At 42.3% G+C, this 23,937-nt stretch overlaps 1 protein-coding gene and 1 long non-coding RNA gene across 2 annotated transcripts in view; both read right to left on the bottom strand.

Moving 5' to 3' along the window:
- Positions 1 to 449: 449 nt before the first annotated feature.
- Positions 450 to 12,641, bottom strand: LOC137331260 (bone morphogenetic protein 2-like). Its single transcript, XM_067994964.1, has 2 exons — positions 12,194 to 12,641; positions 450 to 1,436 (listed from the first exon to the last, which is right to left on the bottom strand). The coding sequence occupies exons 1-2, from the start codon at positions 12,510 to 12,512 to the stop codon at positions 613 to 615; spliced, it is 1,143 nt and encodes a 380-aa protein (XP_067851065.1). The 5' UTR covers positions 12,513 to 12,641; the 3' UTR covers positions 450 to 612.
- Positions 12,642 to 15,483: 2,842 nt separating this feature from the next.
- The window catches only part of LOC137323123 (uncharacterized), a 48,677-nt gene continuing 40,223 nt past the window's right edge, over positions 15,484 to 23,937 (bottom strand). Inside the window, exon 3 of the long non-coding RNA XR_010963316.1 lies at positions 15,484 to 16,978. This is a non-coding gene — a long non-coding RNA (uncharacterized lncRNA). The remainder of the gene's footprint in view (positions 16,979 to 23,937) is intronic.

Consider the following 23,937-nt stretch of genomic DNA (forward strand, 5'->3'; position numbering starts at 1 on the left):
CACGCTCCTGACTTGTGCCTTGTAGATGGTGGAAAGGCTTCCGTTTTCGGGTCGCCCGTGCGCACACAGGTGGGTCCCTGGGAAACTCGGAAGGCGGCGGGTTGGGGCCGGCTTCAGAACCTGAATGGGATTTCTGCAATTTTTGGAGCCCCCTTGCCCCCAACGCATCCGCAATTGCCCCCTAAAATTGCGCCCATGGTGTCGGCATGGGAGATGCCCCAAGGAAATTCACCCCCCTGGTTTTGGGACAGACTTTATCCAGTCAGCTTCAGTCATTTCACTCTAGGACTTTTAGTAGATGATCCATTGCAATGCATGTATACTTCTATTCTCATTGGCTGCTCTTTTAGACTCCCTTTCTTTCTTGAAAGGTGTGTAAGCTGCGAATGTGAATAAACTTTTTTTTTAATGGTGTAGCAAAAAAAGCACAAAAAGACACACGTGCATCATCTTTGTTTTAATCTGACATGTAGACTAGAAATGAGGGAGTAATAGAGGGTGTGAATGTGACTATTATCAGGATAAAATAATTTTACAGCAGATGGTATAGCACATAAATATCAATAAATACTCTTTGCAATAAATATCTAAATTAGAAATTTGATGATAGAATTAAGAGCAATGGCATCTGGACACAATCATGTTATCAAATGCTGTAAGTGTTAATTTGCTATTGCTGTTAAAATGGAGTAGTGTTAGTGGTTCATAGGATGCAGGAACACAGCAGGGGGCAGGAATAGCTCCATTAGAAAGACGATTCATCTTTGATTTGATTAGTGTGTGCATTGTGGCAAGTTTGTACTTTTGTGGGCAAGTGCCATCACAGTAAAAGGCATTGTAACTTAGCGGGGCCCTGATCCAGTCTGACCATCCGATCTCCTCGAAAGATACGTGTAGCGATCGCCTACAACACTGTATTTGATTTGTCTGGCAGTCCTCGGTGTAGCTTTCACGACGTGTGCGGACCTCTTTAAAAATCTTTTGCATTTCTATTTCCAGCTCTGCTTCAATAGTCACTTTGTCTTCAGGATCCTGTTTACTACTGGAAAACCAGGGAAGCAACTCAAGTTCAAGGCCATAATTTTCATGTGGGTAGTTTATCCAGTGTTCAACAGTTTTTCGAATGTCAAACATTTTGGCCTTTTCAGAATTTGACGTAATGAGTTTGGAGCCAAGGAAATGGAGCTGAAATTCTTTCCTTTCAAACGCTGGCTTGAGTAACTGGTAAACTTTCACAAGCTGCAGATTTCCATCCATCCGCTTCTGATGTAAATTTTCATTCTGCCGCATGCGCTTGTGGATTTTAAGTTCACCTCTCAAAATCTTTACTTTAGGAAAGACAAGTCTGTTCCTGGCAATGGTAATGTTAAAGTACAGTTGCTGTTTGTTGCTGGTCAGATCATTTGTTGTTCTACTGGTGTTTTCCAAAAATGTCCCTGTTATGAAAATGATTGAAAAATAATTATTCAGTAGTTTATGGTTATGCGGATTTTCCTTCTACTCTCCTATTTCACTTCCTATAGTCTCAATGCTATGCATCATTCCCCGAGAAAAGGAATGGGCTGGACACCAGCCCCTAAACCCCCAATGCTGCCGTAGGATTTGCAAGAGAACAGCTTGCATAACTGCCCCCTGGATTTTTCCTTTCTCCTCAGTGTTACCTCACAAAAGCACAGTTGAGATTGTGAGGAATCACAGGTGTAAACTCCCCACTCTACCAGAGTGTTGGAGCTCAAATGTCTTGCCACCATGCCTATTCCTACATATGTTTAACAGCTCATTCCAAAGTACTATGTTACTTAGCTAATGAGTCAGGTGGATATGTAAATGTAATGGTATTTTGCAGCAATATCATGACCAATTTGTAGGAAAATCTGTCCAAGGTGTTTTCTTGTGATGCAGCTTACAAAATGGTAACAAATCACAGCTTGGTACTGTCAAGTTTTTAGAGTAGTCAGTACAATGACATAGGTATTTTCTTCTCATTTTTCTTCCCTACTCTCCTCTCCTGAAGACTCTAGATCTTAATGGGGTCTGTTCCATAGCATCCAGGACCTCACTGAAGTAGCCACTCTTCATGTGTCACTCAATAGACAGTGAACATTGGGTTACTTGACTGTACAAGTGTATCACAACTGATCCTCGCGTTCTCCCACACACACTTTCCAGTAGGGTCATCAGATAATGATCAGGGGCTAGTGACTGCATTGCTGATTCAGTTAAGATCAGCTAACTCATCATAGACCAAGGATTAAACCTGGGCCCTTGATGGCCTGTATGGTTTAGTACATCATTGAGCAGTTATTGGACACTCTGCTTTAGGATGGCTAGATTACTATGCTATTGATAAGATTGACAACATTTGTCAAAAAATTCCCCAATCCTGTGCACAAAATAGTTTGTGAATGTTAATAAACAATATATCAGTAAATAAGTGCAGCTTCTTTAACAAACATGGCAATGTACAAATATAAAGTCACAGAAACAAATAGCTGTGAATTCTTTGTTGGAACCTTTGATACAATGAATAGGACCATACACAACAGTTTTCTATTTGTTATATATTTAAATAATTTGAGCTTATCATTTTGAAACCAAGTACATTTCGACAGTAAGCATTGGAGTAGTAGCAACTTTATGGATGAGGAGATGAACTAAGCAGTGACAATGTTTAGAGTTAAATTCAGTAGCAAAGCATTTTCTTATCTTTACTGTGAGATGAGTCAATCGCTCTCCATACCAAAGAACAATAAAACTGCTCAGAAGAATTAATTTCCCACTTTGCAGTGGCAGCAGGAGGCCTTCAGCGAAGTTAACCGGTGGGCCTCGTTTAAATGCCACCGGCCCACTTCCTGCCCCTTCAGGCTGCCGGCAGGGGATTGGCAAGTGGCAGGAAGTGGGTTTCGGGAGGGTCTCGCAAGAGGTAAGTGAGGACTCTGAGGCAGGGGAGGCTCTGTTCCTCCTGGCCCTACAAAGGAAAGTTTTGCACTTACCTTTTCGAACTCTTCTTCCTCCCCGGCAGCTTCCGACCTGGTTTCACTTGGTGGGAAAGCCATGGCCAGTTCCCCGCTCAGGTCCATGTGAAAATACAAACAAGGTCCTATTGATATAATAGGACCCCGATTTGCATAGATTTGTGAGGCCTCCACCTCCATTAGGCGGGTGCTTCAGTCACCTCCAGAACCTAGAATCGCAGGTGATGGGAATCGGACAACTTCCAAGTAGGTAAGTAACCCCTGTGACTCTTTCTGTGGCTGTCTGTCTGTCTCTCTCTCTGTCACGTGGGTGCTACCAATTAGAATCTCTGACTCATTAGTGTAAACAATTAGCTTTTCTAGCTATCAACACAGGTGAAGTAATTAATTATCTTCAAAATTGAACTTTTTTTTGAAAACTGAACTAATATTACCATAAAGAAAGACTCTTATCCCCTCTCTCTCACCCTCTCTCTTTCTCTCCCTCTCCCTCAGCTACCTTGATACACTTTCTGAAGTTTACAGAACATAAAACAAAAGCCACAACAGGTGTGTAAACAGTAAAATGGTCGTATACTGCATGCTGTACAATTTCATCCGCCTAAGAGGCCTGATCACAGAGACCGCACAGGAGGAAAGACAGCCAAGTCCGCAGGGACCACAAAATTTATCTGTTGCCACTGATGGTGCAGTACAGATGGTTGAATGTTCCTGCAAGTTATTTTAGGCCATAAGGGATGCCTCAATCAAGGTCTCTCTACTGAGCCTGAGCACTGATACAGTGTAGGATCCAGATAGCTGCACCTGTTGTGGTATGTCCTCTTCCTGTGGTATGTCACCTGTGCCCTCTGTGCTCCCAGGCTACTCACTTCTCAAGCTCCATTATGTAATAACTGGCAGTAGCTGCTGCTTTTATAATGTAGGGATGAAAACTCTGCTATACTGTTCACTTCTATCAGCAGTGTGATAAAGCTAAAAAATATTTTCCTTGCTTTGTACAATTTACAGGGTTCATTAATGAGCTGTGACCTCACTTTTCATTTTTAACCCCCCTCCCCTGTACAATTCTACATTGGCCTCTAACAATCCCTGGCAAGCATAAGAGCAAGACTCAGAGTAGCTAAAAATGGAAAAAAAGTCGGTTACTGCTTTCTACCTGACTTACTCACATCCATCTTTTTGGCTAAAATTTGCACACAGAGGAAAATATTGCTTTTAAGCTATTTATTATTTATAAAATATACACTGTGTGAACATTTAATTCAAACTTATTATTATTTAAATCAAAATTACTTTCTATGAATCCCTTAGATCGATGCCAGTTAAAGTGCTATCACATGATAGGAATACCAATAGGACAGCATTTCTGAGGTAATGAATGATGAGGAGATGAGTTGCATGGCATTCAAATGATGTCATAAACCACAAGATCAAATCTGCAGTCATTTATGCTTATCGTCTGAAACTTGAGATTAGATGACAGTATTGAACACACTTCCTAGTATCTGTTGCTTTAATTTGTTTCTCTGATTATAATTCTGATTCGAGATATTTTTTCACAAATTGATGTCTGCCAGTATTGTGGCCATGTTATGTGATGACATTTACCAAAGGCTATTAATGCAGGCTTAACAACACGCCCACGTTCAGCAGAAATCTCAAGTATGAAATGGGAATCTCCTCCCCACCTGTCTCAGGTTCGCAATCTAATGTATCGCCTGTTTGCTTTCCTTGTTGGAGAGTAAGAGAAATCAAGAGGATACTCAAGGGCAGACTGGCTTCCCTCAAAGGCGTGGGATTATTACAGAAAAATATGGTGATAATATGGAACCGTTCGTGGGGGCACACGGGAAATCTCCAGATTTCTCTTATGGCCAGTCCACCCTGAGAATACTAAAGGAATGGGGCTATCCCAGCATCCACGGTACAAGTGAAGCACTCTATTAAAACTATAAGTCCCCGAAGATAACTGAAGAAAATCAGTGACTCCCAGCACACCTCAGTCACAGCGGCCACAGTTTTAAGCCCTCCCCAAAGGGCAGGAGAGGGTTGGAGGGGGTTAAAATACTGGTATGGAGCAAACATTCCCGCTCATTAAAATTTAACAAACAGAAATCAGGCCATCGACGAGGCTCCCACAAAAGGCAAGCTGGGGCCTAATTAGCATTCAAAAGTGATGTCCCAGTGACATCATCAGCGCCGCAACTTAAATTTAACAGTGAGTGAGGGGGAGGCCAGCACTGTGGGATTCCCGGCAACAGATCCAAGGCAGGAGGTGCTGACTGGTCATGGTAATGCTGAAGATCAGCTCATTTTAGCAATCCTTGTGGGTCAGGAGGATCAGGAGGGCTCCCTCCAGGCCTCACAAGTAAGCCTTCGGCCTCCCCCAGCCTCTTTCACAGCCCCATTGTTCTCCCCTCCCCTCTCCTGATGGCCTGATGGCGGCCCCATTGTCTTCGCTCTCTCCCCCCTCCCGATGGCAGTCCGGAGCCTTCATCCTGTACTGACTGCCGGGGACTGTCCCCAAAGGTTCCCAGCTGCGGCCTCCTGTCGCATGTGTGTGCTCTCACCCGCCGGCCAGGCTGTCAATTTGGCCAGCTGTTGGGCGGGAATCTGCAACAGATTATTTAAATAAGGCCCTGCCATTAAGATCGACAGGGCCTCCACATCCCCGGCATTGCCATGTTTTCCCCATGCTGTCCCACTCCCCTGCACCCTCCCCGTTAATATCGGGGGGCCAGCGTCTCTGCGGAGCCTGAAGCTCATCATGAACTGGTCAGTGATCAGTAGCAACAAGACTTGGCTTATAGCATGGCTAAGGTATCTCCTGCAGTCCACCTGACAGATCCAGCTGCCTGCTTCCCACCATCACAACGGGCAGAATTTTAACTTTGAAAATCGGGTGGGTTGGGGGTGGGGGGGACATTAAAAATCACATCAATTTCAGACCCACACCCAACCCGCCTCCAACAAGCCCATTTCCGGTTTTCACTAGGGTGGGACGAGGGACGGGCAACCAACCTGCTCCCAGGAGGCGGGTTGGTCACTAAAACCTTTCAAGGAGGCTGCAGGCCTCCATTTTCAAAGGTTTTTCGATTTCAACCCCTGGGGGCTGGGATTCCCAGGCCTTCTCCATCATGCCACGCGAAAGGAGGCAAGAAGGCCTGAAATTGCAGCTAAGTGCCTTTCTGGCACTGCTTGTGGGCTTCCCCAGCCCCAACAAGCCTACTTGCAGCAACTCCCCACAACGATGGCTGACCCTCCCCCAATCTCCGATCCCTCCCCCAACGATCGCAGTCCCCTGCGATGACCCCCCGATCCCCCACAAAACGATCGCGGACCACAGCGATGACCCCCGATCCCCCCACACCCCCTCCCGGTGACTGACCCCCGATCCCTCCTCCCCATGACTGACTCCTCCAACGACTGACTCCCCGCCCCCCCATGACACTGTGTACACCCATGCTCACTGGTGCCCCATGCCCACGGTGCCCACCAGTGCTCACCATGCCCACTTGTGCTCCCGTGCTCACGTGCCCCCATGCCCATCCGTGCCCCCATGCCCACCCCCATCCATACAATGAAAGACTTACCTGAGGACTTACCTTTTCACGTCCTCTTCCTTGCTCTGCTCCTATCCGACTGAGACCAGCTTGTCAATCAGACCGGCCAGTCGGATGGCAAACCGACAAAAAAAAAGACGTCCTTAGGTCAAAATCGTAAGGACGTCCGGGAAACCCGTACTTCCAGGTTTCCTGTCCGCAATTCGACCCACCCCCCACCCCCTTCCCGGCTCCGGGTTAAAATTACCCACTATGTGTTTCCTGTGTGGTGATACCTCAGGTATGAGACCGAATCATGACTAAAAATATCACATCTGACATTTGCCCAATCTTGACATATCTGTATTAATGTCTTTTAACACTGATAAAAGAATATAAATGATTTATAATAGTTACTGGACAAAAAAATTATTAGTAATAACTAGAAATTATGGCCTCGATTTTCTTCTGCTATCCTGCTACAAATCAGGCAGGATAGCAGCAGAAAATACAGGAAAATCAGGCAGCATGGCCTACCATCTTGAGCACAAAAATCTAGGCTGACAGTCCAGTGCACTACTGAGGGAGTGCTGCGCTGTCAGAGGTGCCGTCTTTTGGATGAGATGTTAAACCGTGGCCCTGTCTGCCCTCTCAAGTGGAGACAAAAGATCCCATGGCACTATTTCGAAGAAGAGCAGGGGAGTTCTCCCTGGTGACCTGGCCAATATTTATCCCTCAATCAACATCAGTAAAACAAATTATCTGGTCATTATCACATTGATGTTTGTAGGACCTTGCTGTGCTCAAATTGGCTGCCACATTTCCTACATTACAACAGTGACTACAGTTCAAAAGTACTTTGATGGCCGTAAAGTGCAGTGGGACGTCCTGATGTCGTGAAAGGTGCTATATAAGTGCAAGTTCTTGCTTTCTTTACCGATCCCATCCAGACCACAATTTTCCTCCAGCCGCTGTCACTTCCCTGCCCACTGCATGGAAATGACGTAGCAAGGCAAGGCCAGATAAGCTTTTTATTTATTTGTTCTCAGGATATGGATGATGCTGGTGAAGGGCGCATTTATTGTCTATCATTAGTTGCCCTGAAAAGGTGGTCATGGGCCCATTCCTTTAACCACTGCAGTCCATGTGGTGATGGTGCTCCCAGAGTAGTAAGGAATTTCTGGATACTGACCTAGTGATGCATATCCAAGTCATGATGGTGTGTGACTTGAAATAGAACTTGGAGGTGATGGTGTTCCCATGACATTGCTGTTCTTATCCTTCTCACTTTAAAGGTTGCAGGAATGGGAGGTGCCATCGAAGTAAACTTGGTGAATTGCTGCAGTCCATCCTATACATTGTACCTACTGCTGTTACAATATGCTGGTGGTGGAGGGGTGAATACTGAGTCCATTTCCCTGCCCCATTTCCCTGTGTGAGGCATTTTTAAAAATCCTTTTCCGATCTTTGACGCTCTACTGCACCCTTTAAGTGGTCCTTCCCCTTCAGGTGCTGCAGCGGCAGCCCTGCTGCAACACGGGCCAAATTTTCCTGGTTGGCAGTGGTGAGCTCCCACTTAATGGCAGGGATCCTGCTGGGAGCCCGCCCTACAAACCCAAAGAACCTTGCCACAGGAAACTGGGCCAGGGTCAGGGCAGTAGGCGGAAGTCCCACCTCTACCCTCCTAAGGCAGATTCAGGAAAATCCAGTCCTTAATTCTCAATAAAACTATAGTAGCACCATTATACTCATTCATCCTGTTGTGTGAATATTATGGATCAAAAACACCAAGTGCAATTACAGCTATCATCATGACAGATAATCGCTGCCAGTGGAATGAAAAAACCAGAACACACACACACACATGCATGTACATATACAGACAAACACATATATGTACACAGACATACATAATACTGAAATAATCTGCTTTATAAATGATTAACTTATATTTTTTATTGAAATTACCAGGTGTCATTAATTTATGAAATTATCTAATGTAATCTAACCTCATGGTGTCAGATGACTGTTATAAACAATTTGAGTTTTACTGTTAGTTTATGAAATAACCTGAACCCTTCAATTAGATTATAGCCTTGTAATTATTGTCCTAAAGACAGCATTCGAATAATTTGACTCTCCAGTTTTTGAGTTATTTTATAATAATTTGTATGATTAGATTAATGTTTCAGAGCGGCCTGCAAAACAATAATAAATTGCTGCACACGATCATTATTTGCGACTGAATCCAAATGTATAGTTGGCCTAAATACAGCTCGTCTAGTGAGGTGAATAAAGTTCCATTAATTGCTCTGATGTGTACTTTTGTTTACAAAAAGCATTAGAAAAAAATCCCTAAAAATAGTTCAACTTAAAAAATGGCCAAAGTAAGCACTCAAATTAGCTAAAGGAAAAACCAAAACCAGAAAGTGTATCCATATTTGATTTACCATTCGTTACTATATTTTTTTGTCAAATTTTTAACTTGCTGGTTAGATCACACTGTCTTACGTGCTGTTCTCCAGTCAACAGGGCAGGCAGTTTATGTTGTGGACAGGGAGACAGTTTATGCTGCGGACAGGGAGATAGTAGTATCAGATGGATATTCAGGCCAAAACTGCACTGAATCAAATGACTTCTGATGCTGGAAGTAGTGAAACCATTCAGTGAATAATTTTTTTTTAAATTCCCATTTCACTTTCCCCTTTTAAATTTAACAGCAATGGCCCATAGTATAAACAAAATATAGCAATAGTTTTTTATTGACTGTTGATAAAGCCTGTTATTTGTGCACCCATCAAAAGGTACTCTTCCACTTTCCCTTGTGGATGTGCCTGAAAAATAACCTAGAGAGGAAGTTTGAGTGTGAACATCAGTCAAGAATGAGTTTGAACTCTGATTACCTGGTTGAAAATCCAGCACTCTAGCATTATAACTACCAAGCCATTTTGAAAATCATTTATTTTATTCTGACATCCCCACAAATATATATGCATTGAGACATTATGGAATAATAATTTAATAAACAACTGTGAGCCTAAGCAGTAATTTCATTACCTATTGAATTAACAATTCTTAAGTGTGAAAGTCACAATGATAATTTGCCTGGAAGAAGCAACACATAATGGTTTTCCAGAATTAAAGGAGAAGGAAAGCCATAGACTACAGACAGATAGTTCAGTACAAGGTACTCTTCCACCATGTTATTTTAGAACAAAAATGTGTAAGGTGTCTCCTAACTGGTTTATCAACACATTTTCCCTCTTATGGAGATTTTTTTTGGTGTCCGTATGTACCTGGCACTGCTCAAATGACAGATTACAGGAGTAGCTTGAATGAATTTTCTGTTGGCTCCAAGCAATAACTTAGAATTCTGCACTTCAAACAGGAGTGGTTACCAATCTGGAAGACCTGAACTAGGAAAATAGGCTTCAATAACAGCACTATTGAGGGAGCACAGCTGGAGGGTGTGGATAGGGAGACTGCATCAGAGAGTATCGGGTGGATACTCAGGCCAGAACAACACTGGAATCAGATAACTGCTGATCCTGAAAGTTATGAAACCATTCAGGACAGGCATAATAATCCTATCCTCAAATGAACCTCATGCCCCCGCAAATAATGCGATCCCAGAATAATAGACTGTTAGCATCACACACTTACATCCTTAAAATAATTGTGAATATCATAATTGGCTGCTAATTTTAAACCTGTATCAATACTATAGGGTTCAATCCGAGCTGGTATAAGATTCTAGCCATAGATCTTACCCTATTGTCTTTAGGTCACCAGTTAAACCCATGGCCATTTCTATTGGGGGTGTTGTGGAGAGTACATGTAGGCATACTGAGTACACTCACTTTATTTTTGGAGAAGAGTATAACCATTTTTTAGCAGCATTTAGCTGAGGGTGAATTGATTATACCCACTTTTTATTTTTGTAGGCCAAGGTATGAATGAAAATTAAACAGAGAAGGCTAGACTTTCCAATCGCTTTCGCCCAATAAGTGGCCGTAAATTAAGCAAAGCCATCTAGAAATTGAAACAGAGATTCAATATCACACCCATTTAGCGTAGCATCCAATAACCCAATACTGAGTCTAAAGATACAAAGTATCCACCAGTACGTGACCTTATAGCATCCTGCATTCAATTTCCCGGTGTATATACCTGCATAGCGCTATTTCCTATAACCACCCATATAAAATAGAAGTCCAGAAATGCCAGGTACTGTGCTGTTTAACAAAGAAGTTTTAACGAGCACTAGAATAAAATTGCTAAAAGAATTTGGAAGCTATTACTGCACCGTTTTCATTTTTTGGGAGGTTTATTCCTGTTGCTACTAGGAAAACTACTCAGGAATTGCTACTTAACAATTATTCACCACAACAGTAGCACAATGAGTTTCCCCATGGAACTACTCCTATATCTCTGCTTTTTTGGAGGAAGAAGAGGAGGGCTAACAGATAAGTGCCAGCCAGGCTGCACAAAAGGCACTGCAGCTGTTCAAGAAGGCCTACCAGCACCTCCTTAGGCAAACCAGAGAAGGGCAACAAATGCGGCTTTGCACGTCCCAAGAATATTTCTTAAAATACCTGCTGATTCGCCACACAGTGTCTACATGCAGAAGTGCACATACCTCCAACAGTCAGAGCAGCAGTACCTGTGAAGGCATCAGTTTACAAGGGACATTATGAAAGAGTAACACCACATGTTGTATGCTGACCTGCAGGCAAACTCTGGAAACTGTGCTGCCAGTGGCTGTTAAGGTCATGACTACACTTGGGGATAATTTTGACTTTGGGTGATAGTGTAAAACAGGCGATAACAATTCAGCCACCTGTTATACATCTCTCCCGATTGACTTCAATGGAAATGAAAATCGAGAGATGTATACCAGGTGGTTGAATCAATATCACCTGTTTTATACTATCACCCAATGTCAAAATTACCCACCTTAACTTTTGCATCTCAGTTTTATTCCAAGCTATCACTGGGGACATCAGCAACCTAAGTCAATCAGCTATAGAAAGATGTACATGCAAGTAGTGATGCCTTGTTTGCTCCAGGAAACAATTTTATCCTCTTCCCCATGGACAGCCAACAACAGTATGAAAGGGCTATGAGTTTAAAGTTACAGCATTCCCAAAAATTTAGGGATTTATAGATTGCACTGATGTGGCTCCATGTATTCCTTCGCACATGAATAGAAAAGGAACCACATTCTCAATGTTCAACATGTTTGCAACTATCAGCACCGGATTATGCAAATCAATGCTCACCGCCCAAGCAGCTGTTACGATACCTTCACTTCAGACAATCCACCATCCCACCATTATTTGACTGTTAACAGTAGGACGTTGGAAAACTGCCTCTCATAATTCATAACTTTCAAAAAGAACTTAGCTAGTGTGATAATTAAACTTTACAAAATTAATTCTTTCCCAAATTTAATTATTTAAAAACCACCTTGTCCGCTCTTGATGTGCGTTTCCCAAAATGTTCACTCCTAACAGAAAAAAAACTTTGTGTTTAGTTGATGGATTTTTACAACATACAAAATCTTATTCAAGTTTGTGGCTAAATTGATACTATTACACACAGTACTATTGAGAATTAGTCAAACTCCACGTTAATAATATATACACCAGTGCTGCACTAGGACAAAACGCTTACCCTTCTGAATAAACATGTTGACAGAGTTCATTCTAATCGGTTTCTTGTTCGTCATGCCAATATTTTGATCGGATTGTCTCACACGCTGCAGGTAAAGTTTGTACATTTTCTCCTCCTCTGTTCTAGAAATATTCATTCCTGACACAGGGAGTCTCCTCAGTCCCAGTTGCTCCATGCCTGCTTTCTTGATCGCTTCAATTCGGATTAGTTTCTCGTCTTTCCACCTCAGACTGGATTGTGGTTTCAGCTCACTGCTCTTGATACACATTAGTGCCAAATAAATAGAAACATACATGGAATAATAGCGGTGCAGTTCCATGCTGTGAGATTGCCGTCAGAATTCCTGGCAAGTCCCGCAGCAGGAAGCAGTGATGCGGCTGGAGGTTCTCCTTTTTCTTGCTGCTCGTCTCTCTAGTTAACGGAGTTCGGATGCGTGGGTTTATATTGAGTCCAAAGTTGACCCTGTTCGCCACCGCCTTTTGTTTATTCGTTTTCGTTTAAGAACAGAGAGATTTCGTTTAAAAGCACCCGAGAACAAACATTATTTAGGGTTCTAAAATGCTGCTATAATCATAAACATAATAAATAATGACATAATAAAGTTCACACTAAATGAAAAAATAATTAAAGATAACATTTTGTAACGGTGTAGTCGATGGATTGTTTCTAACCAAAGTGTAGGTGTTGGAAGGACTTCTGATGCAAATACACGACAGGCTCCCTGTAAAATCCTAACACGCTGTTCTTGGGGGTGCTTGATGCAAATAGCTTTTTCCATCCCCTCCTTTCAGGAAACCAGGGGAAAAAAAGAACTCTACCTAGCTGGGCTCTCAGTTTCACTAATGCAGTGGCTGCTATTAGAACTTTGGTGAAACCCTCATTGCAATCCTGGAAACTTAAAAAAAAACACATTTTGGTTGAGCCGGTAAATTGTCGATCTCGTATATTGTAGGCTATGGTTTCTCTGCGCTACACCTGAGGCCAGTAGTTGTACTGAGTGATTTGCAGAGGGCATCACTAAAGTTATATTGTAGGCTGCGAATCTGCATTCCTGTCATCACGAGAGAGCTAAGTCAAAGCACAATTGTATTGCAGGTGCAGAAGCGCAGACTGGAATGGCTATCCTCTCAATGATTCCGTTTATAAAGCATCCAGAAGATTCAACAGACTTGACATCGCATGAAGTTATAATCAATGTGCGTCACAAGTTACAAGATAAAAATGGATGAGGAAGGCCATTCAGCCCATTGTAGTTCATTCATCCAGAAAGACCTTACAGTCCCAATGGCTTCCAATTGCGTCTTTAAAAAATTCTGGACTTACAGCATTCACTACTCTATCCAGAAGGCCATTCCACATGACAATCACTTTTTGTATGAAAAACCCCCTGACATCACTCCTATATGTGCCTTTTACCAGTTTGAATCTGTGTCCCTTTATCCAACTCCCATAGTTTAGTTTGAAGCAATTTTACGAATCTACTTTTTCATATAGTTTACAATATTGTATACCTCTAAAGGGTCACCTGTTCCTCCTTCCCCTTCCAGACAGAAAAGCTCAAGTTTCTCCAGTCTTTCCTCATATCTCAGTCCTCTAATCCTAGGGTTAGCCTTGTGGCTCTTCACTGCCTCTAGCACTTGAATGTCCCCTGTATGTCTTGATGACCAGAACTGGACACAGTACTCAAGTTGTGGTCTTGGCAGAACAAAGCACTGTACAGATATTCATGACTTCCTCTGACTTGTATTCCACTGTATGACTATATAGTTCAGCATTCTATTTGCTTTGCTGAGTGCTGCTCTGGAGTGATTGGACACGTTGAGTGTCAAGTTCTCTCAGACCCCTAGATCTCTTCATCCTTAGCTATTTCCATATCCTTCATGGATATGTTTTCTTCTTATGTAAAGTACTTTACAGTTGTCCATATGAAATTTCATCGGCCATTGTTCCCACTTAAATATTTTGTTCAACTCATATTTCCTGAGCTATTTCTGAATAATCAATTGCCTCTCCTGATTTGGTATCACCTGCAAATTTAACCAATTTGCATTGAGTTTCCGAATCCAAGTTGTTTATGTAAAATTAGAAACATTAGTTGCCCAATACCAATCTCTGGGACACCCCACATTGGCACTTACCCCCACCCTGATATAACTGTTCTAACTAGTACTGCTGTTTTCTACCTTTCAGCCAATTTCTTATCCGTTCTGAAGTTTCACCCTGAATTCCAATGCTTTGAGCTTAATTTTTAATCTTTTACTTCTTTTGGAAGTCTTGGTACACCATATCGCAAGCTTTCCACAGTCCACTTGGACCATCACTTCCTCAAAGATGACAAGGAAGTTGGTCAGGCACGATCTTTATTCCTGATTTATTCCATCATTTTAAATGGTATTGAAGTAAGATTAATGGGTCATTAGCTGCCTGCGTCTACTCAGTCACTTTTTTTTCAAAATGGGCACAGTGTTAGCCTGTTTTCAATCTACTGATACCTTCCCAGTGTTCAACGAATCCCTCATAATAGGAACATAAGAACTGGAGTAGGCCATTCAGCCCCTCGACCCTGATCTTCCATTCAGTTAGATCATGGCTGATCTGTATCTTAACTCCATCTACCCGCCTTGGTTCCATAACCCTTAATACCCTTGCCTAATAAAAATCTTTCAATCTCATTTTTGAAATTTTCAATTGACCTAGCCTCAACAGCTTTTTGGGGGAGAGAGTTTCAGATATTCCACTGCCTTTTGTATGAAGAAGTGCTTTCTGTCGTCACCCCTGAACGGCCTAGCTCTATTTTAAGGTTATGCCCCCATGTTCTGGACTCTCCCACCAGAGGAAATAGTTCCTCTCTATCTACCCCATCAAATCCTTTAATTACCTTAAACATTTCAATTAGATCACCCCTTAATCTTAATCTTCTATATTCGAGGGAATACAAGGCTAGTCTGTGCAACCTAATGATTACTAATCTCTCACAAATTTCATCCCTTTTTTGTCTTTGAGTGCTCTGGAATAAATACCATCTAGACCTGATGATTTTGTTGTTTTGAGCCATTTTAGCCTGTCTAGGACTTCCATCTCATTTGTATCAAAGCCATTAATTTGACTTGGCTTAGCACTACTTATGGATAAACAAGCTAATAGAAAAAGATATAATTGGATATGAAGTTGGTCTCACCCTTAGATACCACTGTTAGTGACTGTGCCAAAATCTAGAAATCACGATAATGTCCGACTATATGCGGCATGCTGCTGCACACAAGCCAATCAAACTACAGCAACATAACACATCAATGCTAGATAAATTTATTGCGGAGATTAAAGGATCATGTACATTCCCCATGTTAGATCAGGATACATGTATTTTAAAATCAGCCCAGAAAGCCATTATATCATGACATTCTTCACTGACGTCTGACTCAAAACGATACAAGAGATTGAACTTTGGGATCTTCTATGTCTGGATGTTACAGACGAGCAAGTGAAAGGCCTTCCAGGAGTTTCAAATGGATCAGACAATATCTTGCTATGTGCACACAGCTAAGAAAAAGATGCTGAGTTAATGATGAAAGACTGGAAGAAAAGGTCACATGCTTGTGGAAAGTGTGAATTCATTAAGAAAAAACTTGGGGTTTTTTGGCTTGTTATTTGGGGAAGATTATTAGTCAGCAGAGTCAAAGAAGTAGAGTCTATTCAGCAGTCACCTCAACTGCAAGGCACCACAGTGGTAAGAAGCCCACTAGGGGTGTTCACGTACAGTTCATGTTTTATCCCTACCTCGAAACAATAATGAAACATTATCACTAATAATATAAGATGCAAAATTTCAATGGGAAGTTGAACATGACAAAACTTTACAACAATTGAAAGTTCAAGTTCTAGTAAATTGCTTTGCTAACTATTAATCGTTAGAAACAAAGGATCTCCCTATTGAGAGAGAAGGAAAATTGGAAAAGGTGTCATCACCAAACCAGTCTCGTACACAGTCATGTTCATGGAGCTGACCATTCGCTCCACGTTGGACAGAATGGTCTCCATGCTATGAGCAAAGCCCCGTCACAAATTGGAACTGGATTCCTCCATGCTCTGAGCCATTGTGTGCAAGCTTGCTAGCCTAAAAGTCAGGATCTGTGTTCTCTGCAGCAGACCTAGTATGTGATCTCTCCCTCTGGCAAGCTGGCACCTATGGCATCCTAACCCCCTGCCCTAGATCCTGCAAAGTTGTGGCCAGTGATTCACTACATGATGACCCCTCTGCTAGCCTAGGCTCTAAAGTACTTGTGGTGCCAATCTCTGAGCTAGTGCTTGCTAAGGTTAGATCGAATAACGGCGCACCTTCAGGAAAGCTGGCCTCCTCTTACTGAAGTGGCACAGGTGTCTCCATATTTTGAGCACCTGAAAGTGTGAAGGCAGAGCAGAGAAAGAAGTGGCTGGTGAAATCGGCTGCAGTTTGTCATGCAGAGTGTGTAGCGTGAGATAGAGGTAAGAAGGTAAAAAGAGGATATGGGTGTGGAGAAACCCTGCATGACGTCTCCTCCAGCGTTGCCACTCTCCATGGCCATGACTCTCCCCCGCCCGTAATGCCCAGCACGTTTTCTTCTACAGGAAAGAGAGGAGCTGAATTTCCGGTGTGTTTCTGTCACTTTCCCGGGGTTTCCATGGCTCTTAAGATTAGTTTATGGCAGACGATCGGGAGAACCTCCGTGGAAATTCACCCCATGGATGTTCAGGTGGGCTGTGCCCTCCGTTAGAACCCTCCTGGAGCAGGTTGTGTACAATCATGTCCTGCAAGAAAAAAGCAAGTGTGTTAATGACAATCTTGTGAGGTGTTTAGAGAATGCAGCTGTCTTAGTTGAATAGCTGGTATGCAGTGCATCAGATCTGAGGTGTGGAGATGTGAAGGTTGCAATTGTGGGGAGTGTGTGAGTATGAGGAAAAGGAGGTGGAGTGAAGTGCAATGCATTGATTGTAGGAGAGTGAAGGGAAGCAGGTGAACGAGGTATAGTGAGTAGTGAGGCTGGAGTTGGTGGAGGTGCAAGCAGAGAGTAAGAGAGCAGTATTCTTACCTTGACAGCTCTGGTGAGGTCATTGAACTTCTTTTGGTAATGCAGCCATGACCTGGGAGCACAGCTTCTATCATTAGCCTCCTCAGCAATCTCTTCCCACTAGTGGCGGAGGTGTTGCCTGAAGGGATTTCTGCCCTGCCCCCATGGGGAACAGGATCTCCCTCCTCTTGTCCATCACCTGGACCAGGGCCTCCAACACTGCATCAGAATATGAGTGTCCTTTCTGGACCTCTTGTAGCCATTTTTCACTTTGCAAGCATTCCCTGCTACCTGGAGCCAGAGTGCACCTCCCTTGAAGAGGTGCTGGCTGCCTTTAAGTGGTGTCAATGAAGCCCGATTTCCCGCTGACCTCCAAATAGGCATGCAGCCAACGATTAGCACGAGTAGGGCTGGCTACACACTTGAAACATTATAATGAGGACCCAGCACCAATTTAACATGATTCGTTGGACCAAGTAAACAGGCGTGTGCAGCATGCGTCCCACCCCCTATGTCCCTGTTTTCTGGCGCAAGAGAATTTCTAGGCCCATGTGTTCTCTTATCTTCAGGTCAGTTACTTGTCTAGCTTTGTTCTCAGAATCAGATCCAACAGTGATTCCTTCCTTGTTGGATATGCAGCACAGCAATTTAAAAAAATACTACCCAGTTTTTACAATAAATATTTGTTTTATCTTTTTATTTTAAAAATTTAGTTCCCAATCCTGCATCAACTGAAGCCAAATTTCCACCAAGGCTAGAACATCACATCCCTCCATTCTAATTAGTGCCTCTAATCCCACGATTTATTTTCTAATATTTTGTGCATTCAGATATAAATACTGCAATCCTGACCCATTCATATTTCTTATTAACCTTTTCCCTTCTATTTTTTGTTATTCATTCCTTAATTATTCTTCCTAACCACTCTCCTATCTGCCATTAGGTATACCTTTCCTACCCCACCTTCATCATTTTAGACAGCTTTGCCTCTTTCACCCCCTCCCTATTAGTTTAAATGCATCCCACCTCCCTATTAATCTTCTTGGCAGTATATTGACACCAGTCCAATTCAGGTGAAGTTCCCCCTATCTATGTAGCATCCAGAACACATCCAATGCCACAACAACCTGATACCTCATACGCAATCTTTTGAGGCACACATTGGCATGTCTAATCTGCCTCTCATTATCTGGCCTAGTCCATGGCACTGGGAATAATCCTGAGATTACTATCCTTGAGGATCTACCTCTTTAATCTAGCACTTAACCCCGCAAGCTCCCTTTTTAGGATCTCCATTGCAGGTTTACAGTATTGGATAAACTTGCAGATAAAGACAGCAACTCAGGAGAGGGCAACCATGAGCAACAGCATAGTACTATGGAGCAATGGCATTTTCCAACATAAACCATGGCTTCTGACTGCTCTCCTTTCCCTTTCAGAACCTTTTCCAGACACTCCATTGTGTCTCTCACCCTAACAACTGGGAGCAATACACCATTTGGGATCTCCAATTGTAAATGCAAAAGAGGCTGTTTATTCCTCTAATTATAGAACCCTCCACACTACAGAATGCCTGCTAATAATCCTCTCACTTTTTCCACAAGGTGCTGTGATGTTGCTTGTGATTACCCTCTCTGGTTGCCATTCTTGTCTGCATCTTGAGTATCCAGTACTGTAAATCTATTTAACAATTTGATGCTCGTATCGGATCCTGCACTGACAAACCCCATTTTTTTTCAGCCCAGCGGGTGATCACCCATTCCCCCACTGCTGCTTTACTTTTGCTTGCTCTCTGTGGGGGCGACATGTTCTGGAAAGAATGTTCCAGAAATATTTTCTCCTCACATATGCTATGCAATGTCTCCAACTCTCCAACTCTTTTGCAAGCTCAGTGTCTTTTAGCTGAAGCAAGTCCACATGGAGAAAATTTTGACATCCATGGTTGTTCTGGACACTTCTTTCCTAGAATCTCCCATATCAGGCAAGTACCACACACAATACTGGCTTCCATTGTCCCACCATAGTAGTTCATTACTACCTCTGACTTGAGCTAGCCTGATGGATCAACCTAACTCTCTTTCAGCACCTTGTCCTTACTGGCCTCTTCCTGTTTCTTAGCCAGACTTAAATTTAATGGCAAGAAAAACCGCCTTTCAATGAATCTTAATATAAAAGCTTAATAATATTTAAATATTAATATCCTTTTTAATTTAATGTATCTTGATCTACTAGCTTAACACAACTTTTAAGTATTTTTTACAACTTGATGAATCTTAATATAGTAGTTTAACAGTCTCTTTAAAAACCTACTAATTTTACTGCTCCATATCCCATAGGGGACAATCAAACAGCACTAAATTTAGAAAATTTGAAGAAAGATACAAAAAAACTATGATTAACCTAGCACACTAATTCCTTTTCAGCATACAAATTACTCTTAAAACTGCAGTTTTGCACGTTCCCCAAATGTGTAAGTGGGAAATAAAGAAACCTCCCTGTGAAAAAGCCTTGTTCATTGCGCCCTCTGTTGTAAAGACACTGAACGTTCTATAGCTTTGCTTGATCTCAGTATATAAAGTGCTGCACTCATACTATGTATTTCTGCTTTCTGCCCTTGGGTTCAGGCTCTGTAAATGGAAAGTTCAGTGACATGACCACACAAACTGCATGTCACTGATATTAACTTTCACTGTAAAAGTTGTAAGTTGTGATGACACACAGAACAATTCTTTTAACAGATGGGCAGGCGTCTTTAGTTCCTCACCATCACATTTAATAAATAATTGTGGGTTAACTGAGACACTGCAGCTTAATATTTGGCTCACACAAGTTTAACTTCAGCTCATGATTGTACAGTACATGTAATGTTTATGTGTACATAACAATATGTTTATGTAACATAACAGTATGTTTATGTTTATAATGATTAAAGTTAGGACTGGCAAATGGTCCTTTCTCACTACTCTACTGAAGAAAAAAAATCTTTCTGACTTTGTCACTGCCAATAAGTCAATCATTTTTGTCTCTCAAATATACTCCCCTCCTCTCCTGAAGGTATTGGTTCCCTCACTGGGGTACAGTTCCACAGGTAGTTTGCTGGTGATCCTCCTGTACCTTGCTGGTGATCATTATTCATGTGTGAGATTCGACAGTAAGTGCTGGATAGAAACTCCATTGTGGAAGACATAAGGGGGGATCCCAATCCAGTCTTCAACCTACATCCACACACAGGTAATTCCAGTGAGGGATACTGGAAAGCAATCAGGAGGGGGAGCTTTGCCCATTTTCCTTTCCCTAAACTAGGAAGGTGCTGTCACCATATTCAGTGTCCTTATTGCTGTCAAAGCTAAAATCAGCTAACTTGGGGATGAAACTGGAACCTTACTGATCTGTGCGATTCAGAGATGGAAAACTCTGATATCAATACTAGTAGGTCAGTCTGACTGCACTTGGGATACACAATATTACAGTGGAGATTAATTAACGATCTCCAAGCTATCTTTGATGTAATTTTTATTTTCAGTGTTCTCTCTTTCTAATCTGAAGGATGGGCACAGTGAGTGCCAGCATGCTATTCAATCACAGCTGAGCTCAGTTCTATCCTCATGCACATTCACATGTGTGCACTTTCCAGGAGGGGTCGCTAGACAGCAGGAACAGGAACTCTGGCTAATTTTTCCATTCTTTAGCCCAGGGACACGAGTCCAGTTTTAGATCTCACACTGCTCTGACTGAGATCAGCTAACTCAGCATAAACAAGGGATTGTCTTGGATCTCTCTGGCATGTGTAGCTAAAACATACTTACTGAACCATTGAGGTTATCTATTTATTAGCCTTTCTTACTTTTTAAATGTAAGGATGTTTTAAATTACCATTTCTGTACCCTTCACTTGTTTATGTTCAATATGCATCCATTATAACATTCAGACATAAAACCATAAAATGCCTAAACAGTTATGCCTAAAAATTACTGATGGTGATATTAGCTTAACATTCATATGATGTTCACCAGTCCACTATTATATTGTGGCTATTAACCAATTTATTTTAAAAGAGTTAACCTCTCTGGTAAAATAGTTAACAGAGTAATGTCATACAAATGTGTTAAATGTTCATTCTCTATTATTACCAACAGTAATTTCTACCTTCTAAAGTTCAGTAACTTGATTTTATAAACTAGGCAATGCTATTTCCATTCAGGGACAAAGCTGTACGGTTATATACATTGGCACTGTATATTTTCACACTACCCATAATAAAATGTGACAAGTGCAGATTCTCAGATTGAGTGAATAATGCAGATAATGCTATGATTGCTATATTCAAGCACAGTGGCAGGAAGTAATGATCATTCATGGTACAGATAAATCAAGGAGCTGCTTTATATGTTATTATTTATTTAACAATTTTGAATCAAATCAATCATGGAAAAGAATTTAGGACTCTTATGCAAGACTTAAAAACAAATCAGATAAAGGAACAGCTAACTTCTGCAATTTATCCTGTTGTTTGCAAATTTAAAAAAGGTAAAGCAGACTTGAGAAGCATCTGTAGTTCTGCACAGGTTCTGATTTTAGCATTAAGGACATGATGACTTCAGTGGGAGCCTGGGAAGTGAGTGCTACTGTCATCATATTTCTGGTAATTACAACACTGTTCCAAACTGGCCCTGTTAATTTGACTTGTGTTCAATACTACCCTTTTTTCATTAAAGACAAAACAAGAACACACATTTTGAATTGCATTTCTTAGTAGTTGAAATAAAATTGGCTGTCTTGATGGTGCAGGACACTATAATCTCCACATGATAATATTGTCATGCCGGTATTGATTAATACAGGACACTCAACAGGGAGAAGACAGGATGGCGTTTCTCTTGAGGGTAGTTGCTGGATGACTCACAGTTTTCAGTTAGGGAGACTAGAGTCTCAAAAACAAACCATAATAATTAACATTTTATAGAGATAAATTACTCAAAAATTAAGGGGTAACTAGTTTCCATGAAGTTTCCTTCCAGAAAATAGGTAATAGCAAGTTTTGTCTTACACAAGTGCTTTACTGAAAAATGGGACTTCACTCTAAAGGGCCCCAAACCTAACTCCACGATGTTATGCTATCACAACTACTTACATTTAAATAGTGCCTTTAATGTACCAAAACATCCCAAGGTGCTTCATAGTCAGGCTCACATGGGGGTCCACGTATGGACTCCAAATAATTTTTTTTATCAGAGATTTTTCTTGACCTCCTTGTAAAAGGGACCACAGGAACACCCTGTGGTATGTTTCCATGGAGAGCCCCTCCAGAGTGGGCAGCCTATGCCGCACTTTGCAGCCTGCCCAGATTGATAGATTCCCAAGATGTGCCAAGATTATTTAATAAAGGAACCTTCACTGACCGTAGAAACCCTGGCAGGGTCGGCAGCAGAGGTTACCGGCAAACCAATCCTGGTACTTATGCCACCACCGAGAGCTTGAAAATTTTTGGTCCTGGGGGTTAATGAATGTGTTTTGGACTGGAGGGATGTGAAGAGTGGTATACCATAGGGGACGTTGTTGGAATCTCTGGTCTTCCCAAAATATGTGAATGATTTGGACTTGGGTATAAAAAGGAACAGTATCAAAATTTGCAGATGACACAAAAACGTGTGGTTAGCTGTGATGAGGACTGTAAGTGACTTCAGAAGACCATAGACAGGCTAGGAGATTGAGCGGATAGAGGTCAGATTACATTAAGTGTCGAGAACTTTAAAGTGATACATTCTGAGAGAAAGAATCAAGATAAGACATATACACTAGATGGTAACATTTTAAAAGGAGTAGAGGAACTGAGATACTTAGGGGTTCGGATACACAAACCTTTAAAAGTGGAAGACAAATTGATAAAGCTGATAAAAACAAATGCAATCCTAGGTTTTATAAATAAGGGTACAGAGTATAAAAGCAAAGAGTTAATGCTAAACCAGTATAAATCATTGACTAGCCCACATTTAGAATATTGGGCCCGATATTAGCACCCGCTATCGGGTGTGTTCCTGGCGGGGGGGTTCCGAAAATCGGGGAATCCCGGAGCGGGTCGGGAGCCCGGCTCCAACCCGCCTACTTCCGGGTTCCCCACAGACGTGCTGACGTGCGCGCGCAGCCCCCGCATGTGGGACTCCCGCAGGCAATTAAAGCCGGCGGAGTGCCACTTGACAGCATTTATTCTGCTATTTCAGGTCAACAGACCTGATTAAGGAAATATTTCAGGAGGGGTGGGATTTTAGAAACAACTGGGACTGTTTCCCGTACTGGGGGAAGCACTCCCAGTTCAAATGGACGTGTTGCAGCTATCAGCCTGTGGCAGCTGCAAAGGTCCATTTGACAGGTGGGGGGGGGGGGGACCCTCATTCATTGCAGGAGGCCACTCTGACACTTTGGACAAAGTTTGGCCTCCACCACCCTCCTCCGGGGTCCAGACACATGTACCTACCTTGTGGACCCCCTCAGATTTACATCTTCTGGATGAGGGCCGCCGTAGCTGCAGTCATGACCTCCTCGGAGGGCGAACAGCATCACCAGCCTCACCAGCCTCGCCGGCCACGCCGTCCACCTCTGACACGTGGAGCTCCACAACAGAGTGCTGTGACACATCCACCTGCACAGCAGGAGGGAGGGCAACCGCAGAGAAAGATGCTTTGCAGAGGGCACTACCCTCGC

This window comes from Heptranchias perlo, chromosome 1 (genome assembly GCF_035084215.1).
Source record: "Heptranchias perlo isolate sHepPer1 chromosome 1, sHepPer1.hap1, whole genome shotgun sequence".
NCBI lineage: Eukaryota > Metazoa > Chordata > Chondrichthyes > Hexanchiformes > Hexanchidae > Heptranchias > Heptranchias perlo.

Coding starts and splice junctions, on each gene's coding strand:
- LOC137331260 (XM_067994964.1), bottom strand. CDS start 12,512: ATGGAACTGCACCGCTATTATTCCATGTATGTTTCTATTTATTTGGCA. Junction 1,437..12,193: donor CAACATGTTTATTCAGAAGG/GTAAGCGTTTTG, acceptor TTTTCATAACAG/GGACATTTTTGGAAAACACC.